General features: G+C 34.4%; 1 protein-coding gene across 2 annotated transcripts in view; it reads left to right on the top strand.

The window, feature by feature from the left end:
- LOC149539340 (GDT1-like protein 1, chloroplastic) overlaps window positions 1-4,583 on the top strand; it is a 203,345-nt gene extending 198,762 nt beyond the window's left edge. For both annotated transcript variants that reach the window (XR_016356224.1, XM_089800652.1), the window contains exon 12: window positions 3,030-4,583. Coding sequence is in view for 1 of the 2 variants with exons in the window: in XM_089800652.1 (XP_089656778.1) it covers window positions 3,030-3,038 (9 nt within the window). In the remaining variant the exon portion in view is untranslated. The remainder of the gene's footprint in view (window positions 1-3,029) is intronic.
- Window positions 4,584-20,802: the final 16,219 nt, after the last annotated feature.

Raw genomic sequence — 20,802 nt, 5'->3', positions numbered from 1 at the left:
GTTAACATTGCAATGAGCAAAATAACCAAGTACACGGTTCCTCCCAACCGTCAATAGCATCATAATACCATTGTGGGTCCTAGCCATCCCCCGCGCGTAACATCCCAAGCCACCGACCAGATCGTCAGTACTGTCGTAATAGGAATGTCACTACTAAAACATGGAACAATATAAGCATAAGGAAATCTAACATGCTAGTAGAAAAGCATAAGATAATCCTACAGTAGATAACATCACCTATCACATGCTAAACAACAGTAAGCAACAGATATACTACTAAATCAAATAACATCATCTAATCATATGCTAAACATCACGATAAGGGAATGCGTCAAGTAAACTAACACCTAAACATGATATACAAGCATCCCAATGAAAGCATTAATCACAAGAAAGCATACTTTGGAACTCGAAGTACTAAGTGAAAACATCCAGCAACGGTCGCACTAGGACAAAAGATCGTCTCTATACACTGATCCCTAGCAGTGGTGAAGGTAGCTACGCCTCCCAACCACGTGGAACTCATAGGTCCACACTCGCCGTGCTGATGGAGATAATGATCCAACCACAAACACACATAAAGCACAACATCTAAGGCTAACACTCACGCTAGATAGTATGATGGCTGAACCAAGAATCTAAGACAATGCAAGGAGTACAAGTCTTGGTTAGACACTCAATAGGCTACTATGTAGGGACTAACATCATGGAGAGTCGCTTGGCATCGAAAAGCCCAAGCTAGGACTTGTGTAGATTCAACATCCCTCAATGAAAAGGCTCTTGCACCCCAAACCTTTTTATTATCTTAAGTTTTATTATCATTCACACATTTATTTAATTTTCACTTAATTAAAGCTTCCTTCGCCAACCCTCTGGGCACAATGATCACTAGGCTGCGAGGTAGAAACCCCCTCCATATGCTACCCTACCCTACCCATGCTCATCCTACGACAAGTGCCCATGGGCATGCATACTCCCATCCCAACCCCAATGATCATAACTTCCAAAAGTACCACAGAAGATCGAGCCTCGCAAGTCACTCGACAAATGTACGCGAACGTACTCGTGTGTGGTGCACCACCATCATGAAGATCATAACCCAAGGACAGGAATGAGAACACAATGCAAAGAAAACACCTAACTAAAAGCAACACAGGAAGGACGGATTCTACACGAATCCCAATGATGCAATAAGACCAACAGTCATGAACTTACTCAATCGGCCTCAATCCGAGAGTATGGATTCTACACGAATCCTAGTGCTCATGAAACAAAAGCAAAGGTCCAACAAAAACCATAACAAGTATAAAATTACTCAACTGAACACAACGTCGGGAGTACGGATGCAACACGCATCCCAATGCAACATAAAAGTGCAATAGTGGTCTGACTGATATCCAAATGGATCATCCAGGTCCACATCCCACATCGTGCCAAGAAAACTCGAGAAAACAGGGTGGAACACAAAACGAGGTAAAAACTTCAAATTTTAGAAAAATTTCAAAATTAAAACCCATTTGGCCTTTGGGTTCAAAAACCCCAAAAATCCAAAAATAAATGGAATCGGACACCGTATGCAAAAACGGCCAGCATAACGGCGTAAAAACTCAATCCCCCATTTCAAAAACAGGAAAAACGTTCATACCCAACCAACCGGGCAGAACCAACAAACAGAAACAGAGGGGAACACTAGTTCTCATCCTCCTAACATACAGCTACAAGAAATGGAAGCAGAAACGGAGTAAAACCAATAAAACGGGAAGGCCCTACCTGATGGAAAAAGGGGCAGAAACTGAAACCCGCACGATAAAATAATCAATTCGCCAAAACTGTTGAAACTGACGGCAAAGCAAGAACTCCTCGAGCTGAATCCAACGAGACCAACCTCGCAAAGATCTCACACTCACAGCTCCCAGAACGAACAAAACAAGAATCTTACATAAGAGGATTTCCAAATTGCTCTCCAAATTTCCATTTCCAAATTGTGATAAGTGATTTATGAAATCACTTTTCCAATTCTTATTCACTTTTTGGGTGAATAGTCGATTCTGGAAAATAGCTAGCTGGTGTAGTTAAACTCCGAATCGACCCAAACGAAAACAGGGTATTATCCATAATGGAATTTCACCTAAGGCAAAGCTGCTAGAAATTAAATCTAAAAAGATTAAACCCTGAAAACCCCAAAAGCATAGAAAAAAACTTAACACTTTCGCTACAAATGTGAACTTCTAAATGCACAGACACACTCACTGGCCTAATCACATAATGCAAATGAGTTCGGATTTACTAATCACCGAAAGGTTTAAATTAAACATTTAATTAAAGATACGTCGACCATATAAGGACGACATTGGTAAAATATGAAAGGCTGAATCACTAACTCCATGTGCCACTGCCAGGGATATAAATCTTGCACACTAAACAACACGATCAAGTGCAATTGCATATAATAACATAGCCAAAGCAATAAATGCATTAAATCACCTAATTTAACCATTTATTTAATTATATTAAAATAATCTATTTACATCACTCACGTTCGCATAAAGCATAACAACGCAGGGATGAAGTAAATAACCATAGCATTAATTCCATCACATAACATAATCAGAGGTATGTCCAAATACCAGATATCATCGTAAAACACACTGTCATCTCAAAATGGCATCATCATTGTGAGGCCTCGCCCCAATCCTTTGTAGCCTTAGATGTTACCTTATCTTTTTGATACTCACGACTCGAGATGTTGAGACATTATCTGATGCTTAGAACATACTTTATTATTTCATGTTGTGTGATGTTATTTTCAGATATATTTGATGACTGTCATTTAATGTTTCATATATATGTATGTTGATGAAATCAGTAATGTAGGATTGATATTTTGGTTCAGGATATTTTAATTGGTTAAGAATTAAGTAGGATGAAAGAAACCCTGATTGATGTATGTTTCAATTTATGTAAATTTTTGATACGTATATATGTATATGTGATTTTCGAGACTACTGATGTGTGCAATGAGTGTGCAGATATTTTAGCCCAGGAAACCAACGGAGGAACAAAACTTATCTCTATGTATTAATTTTGGAAACCTTGTTGTTCGTAGTTCAAGTATCTTAAAATTGAGATGTATGTATGTATCCTTATGTGATCAGTAAATGTGAATGTCTCGTAATTATGTTCTGTTAGTGTCGCTTGACACTCATAAAATGTTTATGTGCTTCGGTGTGCTGTTTAGGGTTAATTGTTTAACCTTTGGATCAAGTTGGTTTAAGTTAGTGTCAGATTACTATTAGATTCTTAATTGAGGTTAGTCATCCCTAATCCAGATTAGTGCTTAATCTTCTTTGTTAGAGTTGTTAGTTGGTCCTAATTATTTCCTAGCCTTTATGTGGCTCTAAACCTATTCCTAAGGTTTTAAAACATGGAATATTTATACCCAAGGGGTATGGGTATGGGTTAGGGGTCTTTTCCAACCCCTAAGCGTCCTTTTTTGACTTTTGAGGCCACTCAAAAAGTCTCTTTTTTCTTTTGTGCGAAAATTGACTATGGCTACCATGAGTTTCATTACCCCACCTCCTTTTAGTGTCTAACCATAGTGAGGGTAGAGTTAGGAGTTTCTAGAATTGCAAGTGGGTGGGAGAAGTTATTGATCCCTTGGGTGGTTGAGTTTGAGGCTTATTTAGAGGCCTTTGTTGGACTAGTTGAGATTGTTACCCAATCTCTACATTTAGAGAAAAGCTTTTGAAGGTTGAAGGAAGGAAGTGGAAACTCTACTCAAACTTGTTCATTTCCATTACCTCTTTGTGAAGGTTGGAATTCTCATCTCCCTTGTGCAGATTTCATTTTTGTTTCATGCTTATGCTACCTTGTTGTTGTTTCAATGTTTGTATGTTTGTGGGTATGTTGGGAAGCTTTGGAAACCATATTATTTTTTTGTTGTTTTCCTTTCATATTTATGTTGCAATTTGGAGATTTTTCTTGCATGGGTGTTTTGGTATTACTCACCCTTGGAGAGGGCAGAAGTGACCAATTTTGGGAAAGGTCTGTTTAGTCAGACTCCATCCAGTGTAGAGTCTCTTCTCAGGATGAGAAGAGGGAGAAAGGGTAGGGTGTTATGGGCCCCTACCTGTCAGCACAAACCTTGTATGATTTTGGTATGTTGAAATGGAAGAACGGAAGTTCTTGGTATATAGCCCCGATTGGGCATCTGTTTGGTGTTGTGCTTGACTTCTCCTGGTTGGAAGAATCCACCTTTTCCTAGTTTTGATTCATTGTGAATCCTATTGTGTAAACCATGTATGATTATGCTTGTTTGATTGTCTCTTGGTTATGCTTGGTTGTCACCCGATCAGATTTTGTTCCCTCCATGGTTCTAGAAATGTATTGCAAAATTGGATGAGGAACCCTTGTTGAGGGTCATAAAGGAAATTTCATTTAAGTGTTGTAATTCAGGATTGAATCCTATGTAAATTGTATCTCAAAACTTTGTTGGATTGGCAACGAAGCTGGGTTTTCTTCCTGATTCTTTCCCGGCTGAGCCTTTGAATCAGGTTGGCCAATAAAATTGGTGTTAAGTATAATTGCTTGTCATGTGATTTAATTGTAAATTTCAAAATAGGATGAAAATGGTGTTGTTTTATTTAGGCAAAATTCCAAGTTTTCTTATATGTTGAAAATGAAAATTATGATCATGGATGTAGAATTCAGTTTGCATGAATATTTGAATCAAAAAAATTCTTGCATTATTGATTTAACGAATAATTCAAATTCTTGGTATATTAAATTGTAACACATCCTTATAGATTGCTTTGAAAAAAAATAAAAAAAATTAATCCCTTCTTGGTAATATATTACTTAAAAATTTTAACACTTAGAAAAAAAAAAAACCCTTTAAAAAAAAATGTTCTTACAAGAGCAAACATGCTCTGGATTTTGTATGGAAACAAATTAATTGGCTTTTGTAATAGAGCATATTCTTAAAAGATTCTTTTAAAATAGCTCTTACCATCTTTTAAATCTTTGATAATAGAATTATAATTAGAAATAAGTTCATTATCAAGTAGATAAATCTATAAATAAAAGTTGTTCTAAGCTCTAACAACTAAACTTTATCATTTATTACCCTTCTCCCCTAATGCAGGCGTATAATATCTTGTTGCTTTTAAAACACCCCCATCACCATTCACTCCAATCTTTTTTTGTTAAACTTTCCTTCTCCCCATGCGCTTCATCATCATAGGTGACGTCTTTGGTCACATCCACCTTGGGCGCAGGTCTTTACTTTTGATTGGGCTTGATTGATAGTTAAAACTTTAAAAAGAAGAACACCCTTTTTGCTTTGGTTGAGCGCCCATCTTGGGGCTTTGAATGGTGAAGGGGGGGAACAGCTACTGACGCAAGGTCAGTAGATTTGGGGCAGCGAGCTATTTCAGCGCTTGGGGAAGCGCAGACCATGGGTGTAGAGGAGTAAGTTAGTGTTAGGTAGGTGTGTAGGGGTAGTTTAGGGTATGGGAGGGGGGTTTGTTTAGTTATTATATTTTGTTTATGTTTTGCTAAGTTTTTTGATTTATTTATTTTACTAATTGTATTAGTTGGTAAGTTGTTTTAGTAGATAGTTCAATTAATTTTGTTTGTAAGATATTTTAGATTAGCTAGTTTAATTGTTAAAGTATTTTAGTTATTTAATGAATTTTAGAAAGCTTTCATTACTATTTGGTTGAAATTAATGTTTAGTAATTAGCTAGCTTAATTTTTAATTAATTTAGTAGTTTAATTATTTTAGAAAGTTCTAATCTACTGATTTAGTTAACGTTATGAGTTAGTAAGTATTTAATTTAAGTTATTTCGATTTTCTTTTTGTTTCGTCAAGATTAGTTATTCATTTTGTTGTTTAATTGATACTTGTTTAAGGTTAATTGTTTTAAATTTTAATATATATATTTAGTCAGGATTGTTTATTATTAAGTTAGTTTTAAATTTTTATGAGTCAAAATTTTGTAAGTTGTGATGATAGTTAAATTAATATAGTTCTAAGTTAGTCTTACATTGATAATAAAATTTAAATTTTGTGTATTAAGTAGTTTTAATTTTTAAGGTTATTTGGCTATTTAAATTAAGTTTTAATGTAGATTTTATTTGACTAGATATTTCAGATTAATCTAACCCAAACTCTTTTAGAATGTTATTTTAAAAAAACTTTCATATCTTGTTGTGTAGTTAATTAAAAATAACGTGATTGATGTCGATAACATTTTAAATAACGAAAATTCAATCTTATCAAAGTTTTCCTCCACAAGGGTTATGAACTTATGTTGTAATGAAGTGAATCTTTTCTTGTATTGTGATCGCAAACTTATCAACTTGAGCATTATAATAATCATTATTAAAAAAAAAAAAAGATTTGTGTGTTTTTGCCCTCGTAGGTTTGGGCATGATAATCATGCAATATGATTAACTGGACAGTAGTCTAATACCTATGATACTGAAATCAAAGAGTAACATCTGACCCTCGGGTCATCTCAAATGTAAACATAACATGAGTAACAAATATCTCTCTAATCAGAAATATAACAAGGTAAATGCCCGCAACACATAACCAAATAATCCCACATGAACAATCCATTCTAATTACTTAAGCATTTAATAATGATTGATTACTCTGCATTAAAAAGGCACTTAAAACACATAAGAAAACACAATCATAAACATGACTAACCACTGCTACAGGAACTTAGTCCAGTGTAGCATGGTAAAAAGTACACAGTGCAATCTTTGCACACATCTCAAGGTAATCACGGAACAACCTCATGGTACCACATCGATCCTGGTAACCACTGGCACAAACCTCAGTGAACCAAAAATCAAATCATAATCTCAAAGATCAATCAAAAGCATAATCAAAGGAACTGATACAGAAACATAAATCCAAACACCTCAACGATGTAGACCACTTAGGGTCACAATCATGATCCATCACAACAAAAGATCAGCAAGGTTGCATCCATCAGGATGACTAACAAAAGTCAAATGGGAGAGGCACTACATAGGCATGCCATAGGGAAAATTAGAATGGCCGAGAGGACCGATTTGATCTTAGTAATCTTACCAGCCTTAGAGAGCCATTTGTTTTTTCAGCTTCCAATCCTCTTGTCTACCTTTCCAATCGTATCCTGCCATGCTTTGCTATATTTTGAATTCTTTTCTAGGGAAATACCTAGATATTTACATGGGAACAATTCCTTTTTATATCCCATGATCCTACATATCTGAGCTTCCATCTCAGGGGAGGTATTCAAGAAGAAAATCTCAGATTTTTCCTTATTTACCTTCTACCCTGAAGCATCCATGTAAGATTGTAAAATGCTTCTTGAACAGAGCTCTTGCCATGTAAAATGGTATTGTCTGTGTATTGTTGGTGGGTAATGTTAGGGAGATTTTTGGTAATAGAAATGCCAGAAATCTTCTATCTCAGATATGCGTTGGATATTGCTCTACCGAAAGCTTCAGCCATAAGGATGAAAAGAGAGGGAGATAAGGGATCTTTCTGTCTAATACCCCTGGAGATTTCAAAAAAACCTTCAAGCGTCCCATTTATAAGAACAGAAATCTTTGGTGTGGAGATAAACTTGAAAATAAGATTAACCCATTGGTGTGAAAAGTCGAAAGCTTCTAAGACCTTGCATAGAAAATGCCAATCAACCATGTCGTATGCCTTCTGTATGTCTAGCTTCATAAACATACATGCTTCTTTATCTATGGAAGCCGAATTAATGGTTTTTTGAATTATAAGTATACCATCCAAGATAGATCTCCCTGGAACAAAACCTATCTGTTCTTCAGAGATCAATTTTGGCATAAGAGCCTTGAGCCTGTTAGCCAAAATTTTTGAGAAAATCTTATAGATGGTATTACACAAGGCTATAGGACGAAAATCACCAGGATGTTCCGGCCTGTCCTTCTTAGGGATCAAGGTAAAAAAAGAATGGTTGATTTCTGCCAGCAAGGAACCACCATTCCGTGACGCCTCAATTGCTCTCCATAGATCTTCCCCTAATACGTCCCAACATTTTTGGAAAAAGAATGCTTGAAAGCCATCTCACCCAGGAGATTTATCTGGGCTCATATTAAAGACCATAGTGCGAACCTCCTCCAAAGTTATTGGTTTTTTTAGATTTTTGTTGTCTTCCGATGTAACCAATTTTGGAATAAATTTAAGCATTTGGGACTGAGCCTCCCTATTTGATCCTTCAAAGTTATTGAGTAAACTTTTAAAATGTGTTACTAGTGTGTCTGCTATTTCTTGTGGGTTCTCTGTACGTAAACCCTGCGGAGTCGTGATACTAGTAATTTTCTATAGAGAACGGTTATGAATAGTTGAGTTATGAAAAAACTTTGTGTTACGATCACCCTCACCTAACCATTTCTCCCTAGATTTCTGTCTCCAGAAGATCTCTTCTTTGGACAGGATATCTTCCTATTTTGTAAGAAGTTCTTTTTCTAAGGTATATTTCTTGTAATTCATACCATGCCTTATAATATCTTGATTCAGATTTTTAAGTTTTTCTTTAGTCTCCAACTTTTCTTTGAAAATATTGTTGAAGTGCTCTTTATTCCACCTTAAAATGTTTTCTTTCAAGAATTTGAGTTTAGAGATAAAAATAAACATTTTGGATCCAACAAAGCTCGCTTGGGTCCACCATGTCCCAACGAGTTCAAGAAATTTCAGATCTTGAAACCACATCTTTTCACACTTGAATGGGTTTCTGGGAGGTTTAGATGGTTCAAAAATTTCCATACATATAGGGAAGTGATCTGATCTTGCGAAAGGCAGAATAGAGGACTGGAATTCCTTATTATAATCAGCGAAGTTTCCTGTTATAAAGAATCTATCAAGTTTTTCCGCAATATAAGCATTATCTTTTCTTTTATTGTTACATGTATGAATACCATTATTAAATGAGATTTCTAGCATACTATGTTTATCAATCCATAACTTAAAATCTAAGGATGAAAGTGTAAGATGCTGTGAACCACCTACTTTTTCATCCAAACTTAAGATAGTGTTGAAATCACCTCCTAAAATAATCGGATTATCTTTGTGCTCTAATAGAGCCACACTTAATTCACCCCAAACATATTTCTTCCCTGTTATACTGTTAGGGCCATACACATTGAAGAGAGTGAATTTCATGTCTGATTTTAAGCTCTGTACACTAGCACACATCCAATTATTGCTATTCACTAGAGGTCTCAAAGCAACTTTCTTTGAGTTCCAAATGATTCCTAAGCCACCAGATGCGCCTATTGCTTATATGAAGATTGAATCTCGAAGACCTAACATCTTATTTAACTTAGTGCCTTCTAGCTTATTTAATTTTGTTTCTTGTATTAAAATTATTTCTGAATTAAAACTCTTTAGGTATTGTTTGATTAGTCTTTTTTTACTAGGGGCGTTTAGTCCCCTAGCATTCCAAGTTGTAATCCTCATGGTGCCTTGGGAAGGCACTTCCCCTTCCCCATATATAGAAGCTCATCAATTTTCCTCTGTTCCCTGGCAAGACCCTCAGTCTCTCGTAATTCCTTCAAAGATTTCCTACCCCTTTTTCCTTTAGGTTTGCCATAATTAGGAGAGATCAGACCTTCCTGATTCATATGTAGTCCAAGCTCTTGCTGATATATGTCCAAGTCTTGTGCTGTAGGTGAAATGCAATCCTTTGTATTTTCAAACTCTTTAAATTCTAATTCCTTACATATCTTGTCCCCAAGACCATCCTTCTCTAGATTGTTATGCTCTAATCCAGTCAGCTTTCCCATATTTGTCCTGTCCGTTTCCTAAATTATTTTTGTCTTGGTCCCAATCTGTATATCCTGCTTCTTTAAACTATCTTCCATCTCAATTTTTAACATATCCCTTCGGAGATCCTTAGCCATGTAATCCTTTCCTCCTAATTTGATGATTTTTTGTACCAACTCCTCTTTTTGAGAGGAAGTGCTACTGTCTAAGATATCAAAGTTGAAGATTTGTATAAGTTCCTCTGCTATCTGCTCAAGATAATTATCTCTAATCTCTGACACTCCCAGCTCTGGTGTAGAGTTTAAATCTTTGTTTAGAAACTGCTGAAAGTCTTTGACAATAGATCCTTCTAGGTTTTTGTCCTCAGGCCGTATTTATGATTGATCCTCCACTGGGGTGAAAGGTGAGGTGGGATGCTCATCAGGTGTTTGCTAGAATTTAGAAGCTCTTCTGAAGCCTTTGGTTTTTGGTGTGAATATCTCTGCCTCAGGATTTATATCCATTTCCAACTGCTGAAGATCTTGTTTTCCTGTCCTTGAAGCTAATTCTTCCGTTCTAACCCTGGGTTAGGAAAAAAGATCATTCTCTACCTTACCTAGATGACAAAAATCTATTGGTTCTGTAGCTCTAAGCTCTGACTTTCCTTGTTTATTAGTTCCCCTGATCCTATCGGATTCTTTCAAGTTCACTTGTATTGAGGAATCTTCTATAGTATCACTTTCCAAATGGTTCCTCCCGCTACCATCACCGGTTTCATTGCATCCGTTTTTGTGATCTGTAAGAGCCTTGTATGTCATTGTTTCTTGCTCTGGATTTTCACCTGTGGTCCTTGTAGAAGCAAGAGCACTCTCCTTTGCGACATTGTCTACTCTATCTCTGATTATTTGCTACTTTTTGTGAGGGAACAAGTTTTTCGATCTTATTTCTTCTTGTCTCCTTACCTTGTTTATCTACAATCTTTTTATTATTTCCTTTTTGCCTCTTTGAGAGTTTTCCATCCACTTCCATCTCTGTATCCTCTTTAGGATTAGAAACTATTATAGATTTAAGCCTTCTATTTTCTGTTGAAACCATGTCTGAAGCTTTGGATTTCATCCTCTCTTTCTAATGATCTTGAGTTAAAAATTTAGTTGGGAAACTCTATTCTTCCAATGCTCTAAGTTTTTTGTTCTTCATTGCTCTCATCCAAGGAAATTTGCTTCTAAAATTTGAGGTAAGGGAGAGGATTTTGGGCATAATTTTATGTAATTCATTGAATCTTAATATGTCCACTATTTTCCCTTTATATATCTGGAAATTAATATCATAAGATGCTTTGCTGGTTATAAATTTTTTGTTAGATTTAATTGGATGATTAAACCGAACATTGATCAACACCTTGACTTTGTTACTACAATAGAAGGATGCATCAATGCCTCTGACCTTTCCTACCTTAGACCCTATACATTTAATGATATCTTCATGACAGAGCTTTGGAGGGAGAGACAACAAAACAATCTAGGAAGGCAAAAAACATTCTAGTTGATCTATATTAAAATTATGAATCCAATCTATAAATTTAACATAATGACCGTTGAAAAAACATTCAGATACTAATAGAAATTCCTTTTTAATGGACTCATCAGAACATTGCAAGTATAGAGTATTACCTGAAAAGGAGGAGATACTTACCTAATCCTCACAATTCTCCTTCAGCTAGTCGAATAACAGAGGTAAGTCTTCCTGTGGTCCATTTCCATATAGCAAAGATTCCTCCCTTAAGACATTTATTCCAAGAGGCTTTGACTTCTTTACTTGAAATTCTAGCAGATTCGTTCTCCTTTTTGTGAGGAACTGACCTCAGAGGTGGGTTAGGGTTGAGAGGAGAGGATTTGAAATGGCTTCTACGATGCAGGGGGATATAAGAGCTTGGAGAATCTGACCTAGGGGAAAACTTTCCTACCTAAGGTGTAGCCAGATGAAGAGGATCTAGTGACATAGACGAAGATTTAAGATTCTCCGGATGAGCATATCTTGTTAAGTTGAAAATGCGGATTTGGTTGTCTAATTGATCTACGACAAGAATCCGATGCTTTGGATACTTAAATACCTCTATGTGGGGGACATGGGGCTTTGAAGTGAGGACCCGAATGAAATTTTCCTTCATTTGATCTTCATTCCCTCTGATCCGCTACTGGCTGCGATGCTCATCTGTGACATAGTAAAAACTTCGAACCTGTTTGCTATTTTTACTGCGAATTCTCCATTACATGTGGTTTGGGGACTCTTTTGGTGGCCTTTTCAAGCTTTGGTTGACAAAGAGTATTGCCAATTCAAACCCTGACCGCTGGAGTTCCCATTCGATCTCTTTTGCAAAAGTTTCCTTCGTGTTAGATTGTGGTGACTGATCAGGAAAGTACTGTACATACTTCATAAATAGTGGGGTTCGGGGCATCGCCCTGGAAAAATTTTTTTTTGGAAGTAGCCGACATCGACATGGTAGCCGACATATTATGGCCGACATATGGTTGACATGTTATAACCCTAAAGCGGTTTAATACTTGTATAAAAAGGGCTTAGGGTTGGGTATTTTTTATGTGTGGTGATACGAAATTGGTTCTTGCGGCGGTATTGAGCTGTAAGGGATTACGGATTGTAATCAGGTTGTAATCACTGGATTGTAATAAGATCGGACTTGCTGTTTGGTGGACGTAGCCCAGGGATTGGGTGAACCACGTTAAATCTTGGTGCCTTGTGTTCATTTATGTGTGTTCTATTATTTTTGTTATTGGTTATATTTGCATGTAGTTTTTATTTTCTGTCCGTGGTTTATCCTAACAAGTGGTATCAGAGCCTAGTTGTTTCTCAGTTATCCTCTGCAGGAAAGTCTCACGGTTAAGTGGGAGTCTCACGGTTGAGTGGGAGCAATGGCAGATGATGGTAAGCTGAGGGTTGATAGGTTTAATGGGCAGAACTTCCAGTTATGGAAGATGCAAATGGAAGACTATTTATATCAGAAGGATTTATGAAAGCCGTTGGAAGGAAAAGCCAAGAATCAGGGAACTATGTCAGAGGCTGAATGGGATCTTTTGGCAGAAAGGCACTCAGAAGCATTCGGTTATGCTTGGCACCATCGGTGGCATTTAATATTACAAAAGCAAAGACGACAGAAGATTTGATGAAAACCCTAGCGACACTGTATGAAAAGCCCTCTGCTTCAAATAAGGTATTTCTCATGAAGCGTTTATTTAATATGAAAATGGCAGAAGGTGGATCTGTTGCAGATCATTTAAATGAGTTTAATACTATTACTAGTCAATTATCTTCTGTGGGTATCAATTTTGATGAAGAAATTAGGGCTCTCTTGATTTTGTGTTCTCTGCCTGAAAGCTGGAATGGCTTGGTAATGGCGGTGAGTAATTCTGTTCCTGGATCAAGTACCCTAAAATATGATGATGTGATCGGTGTTATTTTAAGTGAGGAAACTCGTAGAAAATCCTCAGGTGGATCTACATCAGGAAGTGCTTTAAATGCACAAAGCAGGGGCAGAACGACTGAAAGAGGAAGTAACTCTGGAAATCGTGGGAAATCAAGAGGAAAGTCAAAGGGGAGGAGGTCTCAATCGAGAGGACCAAATGATTGCTGGTACTGTGGGAAACCAGGGCACAAAAAGAAAGATTGCTGGACTCGAAAGAAAAATGAAGGAGATAAATCAGATGGAGACAAAGAGGCAAATGTGGTAAGTAATAAATCCGAAGAGGATGTTTTGCTTTTGTCTTTAGAGAGTGTTGATGATTCATGGGTTTTAGATTCTGGTGCTTCTTTTCATGCTACACCTCATAGAGGTTATTTCATTGATTATGTCCAAGGGGATTTTGGGCTTGTTTATTTGGGGGATAATGAACCCTGTCAGATTGTTGGAAAGGGAAAAATTAAGATTAAGTTGCAGAATGGGAATCATTGGCTACTACATGAGGTAAGACATGTTCCAAAGCTGAGTAGGAATTTAATTTCAGCAGGGCAACTCGGTGATGAGGGTTGTGTAATTACTTTTAGTGATAAAAATTGGAAGGTTTCAAAAGGTTCCCTTGTAGTAGCAAAAGGTGTGAAAGTAAGCACCTTATATCTTTGTACAGGTCATATTGTTCCTTCTACTTTGATTATTTCAGAGAAAAATGAATATTCAGGAACAATTACTGCAATTGAGCAGGGAGAACAAATAGCTGCTGTCGATTTTGATACAGTGTTGTGGCACAATAGACTTGGGCACATGAGTGAGAAAGGTATGAAAGTACTTCATTCAAGGAAAGTTTTACCAGGTCTAAAATGTGTGAATATGGATTTTTGTGAAAGTTGTGTGTATGGAAAACAAAAGAGAGTGAGTTTTGTAAAGACAGGGAAGGAAAACAAAAAGGAGAAATTAGAGCTTGTGCATACAGATGTATGGGGACCAGCTCAGGTATCTTCCCTTGGTGGCTCTCATTATTATGTTACATTTATTGATGACGCAACTAGAAAAGTATGGGTTTATTTCCTTAGACAGAAATCTGATGTATTTCAAACTTTTAAGAAATGGAAATGCTTGGTTGAAAATGAGACTGGTAAGAAATTAAAATGTCTCAGATCTGATAATGGTGGTGAGTATTGCAGTCATGAATTTGAATATTATTGCTCCACTAATGGTATTCGTAGACAAAAAACTGTTCCAAGGACTCCGCAGGAAAATGGAGTGGCTGAACGCATGAACAGGACTATAATGGAGCGCGCACGGAGCATGCGGTTGCATGCTGGGTTGCCCTTACACATGTGGGCGGAGGCTATCAATACTGCAGTATATTTGATTAATCGAGGTCCCTCTACTCCTTTGGACTGTGGTATTCCAGAGGAAGCATGGACTGGTAAGAAGGTGAGTTATTCTTTTCTCAAGACCTTTGGTTGTGAAGCTTTTGCTCATATAGACTCTGAAAATAGAACCAAGCTAGAAGCAAAATCAAAGAAATGTGTCTTTGTTGGATATGGCATTAATGAATTTGGCTATAGGCTTTGGGATTTTGAAAATCATAAAATTATAAGAAGTCGGGATGTCATATTCAATGAAAAAGTGTTGTACAAAGATCTGTTGCAGCAACATGAGAAGAAAGAAGATGATTATGTAGTGCTGGATGATACTCCAAAAGCTGATGTTCCAGCCATTCCTCATGATGTGCAACAACTGCAACAAAAAATACCACATACACCAGTGAATGTTAGACGGTCAACAAGGCAAATTAGACCTCCACAAAGGTTTTCTCCCTCTTTGTATTCTATTTTACTTACTGATGCTGGTGAACCTGAAAGTTATGATGAAGCTGTGCAGGTGGATACTAAGATTCAGTGGGAGTCTGCAATGAAAGATGAAATGGACTCTTTGCTGAAAAATAAGACATGGGATTTGTGCAAGTTGCTTGCAGGTAAAAAGGCTTTACAGAATAAATGGGTTTACAGGTTGAAAGAAGAGGAAGGAGGTAAGAAAAGATTTAAGGCCAGGTTAGTTGTAAAAGGATTTGCACAGAAAAAGGGAATTGATTTTGATGAGATATTTTCTCCTGTTGTTAAAATGACTTCTATTCGTACTGTTTTAAGTCTTGTGGCTACTGAAGATTTGCATTTAGAGCAGATGGATGTTAAAACAGCCTTTCTTCATGGTGATTTGGATGAAGAAATATATATGGCTCAGCCACAGGGTTTTGAGGTCAAAGGTAAGGAGAACTTAGTGTGCAAATTGAAAAAAAGTTTATATGGCCTGAAGCAAGCACCTCGGCAATGGTATCTGAAATTTGACAGTTTTATGCATGAGCATGGATATAACAGGTGTCATTCAGATTACTGTGTTTATTTTAAGAGGTTGGATGATGATAGCTACATTATTTTATGTCTATATGTTGATGATATGCTTATAGCTGGGTCTAACATGCATCATATTAAGGGGCTAAAATGCCAGTTAGCACATGCATTTGCTATGAAGGATTTGGGGGCAGCAAAACAAATCCTTGGTATGAAGATTTGCAGAGATAGGAAGAACAGAAAATTGACGCTATCTCAAGCTGATTATGTTGAGAAGGTGTTGCAACGTTTCTCTATGGAGACTGCTAAAGCTGTCAGCACACCTTTACCTGGTCATTTGAAATTGACTAAGGAGATGTGTCCCAAGACACAGGAAGAGGAGGATAAGATGTCCAAGGTACCCTATGCTTCAGCTGTAGGAAGTTTGATGTATGCTATGGTATGCACTAGGCCAGATATTGCACATGTAGTGGGAGTCGTTAGCAGGTATATGAGTCATCCAGGTTTTGAGCATTGGAATGTTGTCAAGTGGATTCTCAGATATTTGAGAGGAACATCCAATAAGTGTTTACACTTTGGGGGCTCTACTACTGATTTACAGGGCTATGTTGACTCAGATTTGGCTGGGGATATTGATACTAGGCGGAGTACTACAGGTTATGTCTTTACTGTTGGTGGGGTAGCCGTGAGCTGGGTTTCTAGGCTACAGAAGATTAATGCTCTCACCACTACAGAGGCAGAGTATGTTGCTGCTACAGAGGCAGCCAAAGAGATGATATGGCTTCAGTTCTTCTTGGAAGAATTGGGACATCCTCAGAAGGATAATTATTTGTTCACAGATAGTCAGAGTGCCATTCATCTTGCTAAGAATTCAGCTCTGCATTCTAAGACCAAACACATACAGTTGCGGTACCATTTCATTCGGTCAGTTTTGGAGGATGGACAGTTAAAGCTGGAGAAGATACATACCAATGAAAATCCAGCAGATATGTTGACAAAGGTTGTCACAAGGGAGAAGCTGAACTCCTCTTCAGCTTCAGTTGGTCTTTTAGACTAAATGTGAATAAAAGAACAGTAGAGTCCAGGGTGGTTTGATCTAGTGGGAGCCCCATGCGGTAGTTGTATTGCTACAGGATCAGTCTCCAAGTGGGAGATTGTTGTTTAGTGTGGAGCCTGATCAGTCCCCAAGTGGGAGATTGTTAGATTGTGGTGACTGATCAGGAAAGTACTGTACATACTTCAGAAAAAAAATTTTTTGGAAGTAGCCGACATCGACATGGTAGCCGACATATTATGGCCGACATATGGCTGACATGTTATAACCCTAAAGCGGTTTAATACTTGTATAAAAAGGGCTTAGGGTTGGGTATTTTTTATGTGTGGTGATACGAAATTGGTTCTTGCGGCGGTATTGAGCTGTAAGGGATTACGGATTGTAATCAGGTTGTAATCACTGGATTGTAATAAGATCGGACTTGCTGTTTGGTGGACATAGCCCAGGGATTGGGTGAACCACGTTAAATCTTGGTGCCTTGTGTTCATTTATGTGTGTTCTATTATTTTTGTTATTGGTTATATTTGCATGTAGTTTTTATTTTCTGTCCGTGGTTTATCCTAACACTTCGAGATTTTTTTGCAGGCTGAAAAGGAATCAGCATTTCTTGCATTTTTTCACACATTTTGTTTTTTAAAAGTATATTCTATTTATAATTTATATTCTATTTATAATAAGATTTAAATTTTTGACATGTAGATGATTTTCAAATTTAAACTAGAAGAATAAAAGTTAACATTAACATGCTCACACCATCCCACTCTCCTATTCTGCCATTGTAGAATGCCTATCTACATTAATGAAAAAATTAATCATTTAAAAAAATCTATTATGAAAAATTAATAAGAGATGCAAAAAATATATATGAAAAAATAGCAATGTCTTTTAACAAATATATATTCTATTTGCTAAATAAATTATGGAAACTAAAAAACAATATTTAAAGAAAAATTAAACTAAACAAAAAACTAAAATTTAAATCAATTTTAAAAATTAAAAGTCAAATAAATAAAGATCACAGCATGAGGTAATGTGGAGATCAGAGGTAATTTTTTTAAAAATAAACAAAAAAAAAAAGCAATAGTTAAAAATGGAGATAACAATTAATAAATATCAAAACAAGAGTTAAAAGTGGAGTGAGATAAAAGGCAAGAGCCTACAACACAATAAAAAATTGTGAGCCTCTTATCGGAGAGGTCTTGGGTTTGACTCTACAAAAGTTGAATAAATAATAATAAATTACATAATAATAATGAATCTTGGCTTCGGCCTCTTATTGATTTTTTTTTAAAAAGTGGAGTTAGATCAAAATAACTGGTAAATAATTAATTGGAAGAATTTATAATTTTCTGGCTAAAATGACAAATTTTCCAGCCAACTAACAACTACTCTAGTCAACTAAAAACTTTTTCGTCAAAAAATCAATTTCTAAGAACAAAGCTCCCACAAATAGTCTATTGGCTAAACTAGTAGTTGCACATTTTTGTGCTTGCAACGATAAGTTGATAGGTGCTAGATAATATAATTATTTTGTAAGACATAATCTTATGTGAATTAAATTATTTTCAATTAAAATAAAATAATATTTGCTAAAATATTTTAAATAGATTAATAAATATTATTTATTTAAATTCAATTTATTAGATATGAAAAAAAATAAACATTTAAAAAACCCCATCAAAAAATTTATTATGAAAAATTAATAAGAGAAATAAAAATAAAAATATGAAAAAATAACCACGTCTTTAACAAATATTATATTTGACTAATAAATTATAGAAATTGAAAAATAATATTGAAAAAAGCTAATATAAAAAATAAATTAAAATAATTTAAAAATGAAAACCTAAATCAATTTAAAAATTCAAAAGTTAAATAAATAGAGATCACTACATAAGCTAATGTGGATATCAAAAGTAATTTTTTTTAAATAAATAAGAAAATAAAAAAAAAAGTTAAAAGTAGATATTTAAAATATAAACTTATGTGAACAAATTAGATTATTAATAAGGCAAGAGCCTACAACTCAACGGTAAATTGTGAGCCTCTTATCAAAGAGGTCTTGGGTTCAAATATACTCACGCTTAATAAATACTAATAATTAATTAGAACACATAATAATTGATCTTGGCTTGGACCTCTTACCAATTAAAAAAAGGAGAAGATTATTAATAATTTTTAATTTAAATAACATAATATTTATTAAAATCTTTTAAATAGATTAATAAATATTATTTATTTAAATTAAATTTATCAAATATGAAAAAATAATAATTTAAAAAAACCCATCAAATAATCTATTATGAAAATTTAATAAGAGAAATACAAAAAAATAATATGAAAAAATAATGACATCTCTAACAAATATTCTATTGACTAAATAACTTATAAAAATTGAAAAAACAATATTTAAAGAAAAAATTAAACTAATATAAAAATAATAATGTAAAATAATTCAAAAACTAAAACTTAAATCAATTTAAAAAAATCAAAAGTTAAATAAATAGAGATCACAAAAAAAATGTTTAACGAATATTCTATTGACTAAATAAATTACAGAAACTAAAAAATAATATTTAAAAAATTAAATTAAAATAATTTTAAAAATAAAATTTAAATCAATTTTAAAAATCAAAAGTTAAATGAATAGAGATCATAATATGAGCTAATGTGGAAATCATAATTAATAAATAGAAAAAGAAAAACAATGGTTAAAAGTGGAGATAACAACTAATAAAGATCAAAACAAGAGTTAAAAGTGGAGTGAGATAAAAATTGGTTGGTAAATAATTAACAGGAAGGATTTGCAATTTTTCAACCAAATTGACAACTTTTTCATCAAAAATTCAATTTTCAAGAACAAAGTTCTCACAAATAGCCTATTGGCTAAAAGCTAGCTCGTCTCTACCAAATATTCTATTGACTAAATAAATTATTGAAACTAAAAACTTATATTAAAAATAAATTAAAATAATTTAAAAACTAAAAGTTAAATAAATATAGATCACAACATGAGCTAATCAAAGATCACAAGTAATTAATTTTTAAATAAATAGAAAAAGGAAAAAACAATAGTTTAAGGTGGAGATAACAACTAATAAATATTAAACAAAAAGTTAAAAGTGGAGTGAGATAAAAACTAGCCTACGAGAAGGATTTACAATTTTTCAGTCAAATTGACAATTTTTTTGGCCAACTAACAACTTTTATGTCAAAATTTTAATTTCTAGGTTCCCACAAATAGCCTATTGGCTAAATTATTATTACTAATATAGACATCTTAAATACATCTATCTAAATAAATGCCTATAGATATCAATAATTAAATTTTTGTTCATTACACTGAAAAATATTTAAATTTCATTATATCTTTTTTTCTCAAATTTTTATGTGGCACTATTAAATTATTTTTTAAAATTACTATAATATTTTAGAGTACAAACTTTCTAATTTATAAATCTTATAATTGTACATCAAATCTGTTAAAATGATATACAAGATTTCCAAGGTGTTAAAAAAATAATGTAGATAATAATTTAAATACCAAAATATTAATTTATGATTTATAGCATGTGATCTGTAATTCAAATTTGTGTTGTAACTTTAAATGATATTATATTTTGATTTTTAATGAAATTGAAAGTCACTATGATTGATTTTAAACTTTAAAATATTCTATAGGAAACAAATATGGATATAATTGATTGTCTTTAAGTAAGTAATGTATCAAAATGAATAAAAATGAAATAACAGAAGGACGTCAATTTGAAGTTTTGAATTAACTTCTATTTTTATTAAAAAATAATCTATTAGTCAATTCATCTTACCACTTACCCTTATAACTCTCCTACCAACAAAGAAATTATTGACTCGAGTTTAATTCTTTGCAATAGGAATAACTTGTCTAACAAGATTAAAAAATGTACTAGTGACAAATAATAGTATTGACATGAAATCATTTGTATTTGATGACCTACCTATATGATCTTTTGCATCTTTTAGTGTTCCTCTTAGATATGCTAAGCTTGAGATGATCTTTTAACCAAAAGTTTTTGTACACCTGACTATGAATCTTGAGAGGAATTTATCCTCTCATACCTTGTTATAAATACAAAGACTAATTAATCTCAAATCATGTGTAGGGCATTAA

This window comes from Cupressus sempervirens, chromosome 9, assembly GCF_028749045.1.
Source record: "Cupressus sempervirens isolate cs-2001-9-10 chromosome 9, ASM2874904v1, whole genome shotgun sequence".
Classification (NCBI taxonomy): Eukaryota; Viridiplantae; Streptophyta; class Pinopsida; order Cupressales; family Cupressaceae; genus Cupressus; species Cupressus sempervirens.
The sequence above is the reverse complement of the archived record's forward strand: the minus strand, read 5'-3'. Positions and strand labels throughout refer to the sequence as shown.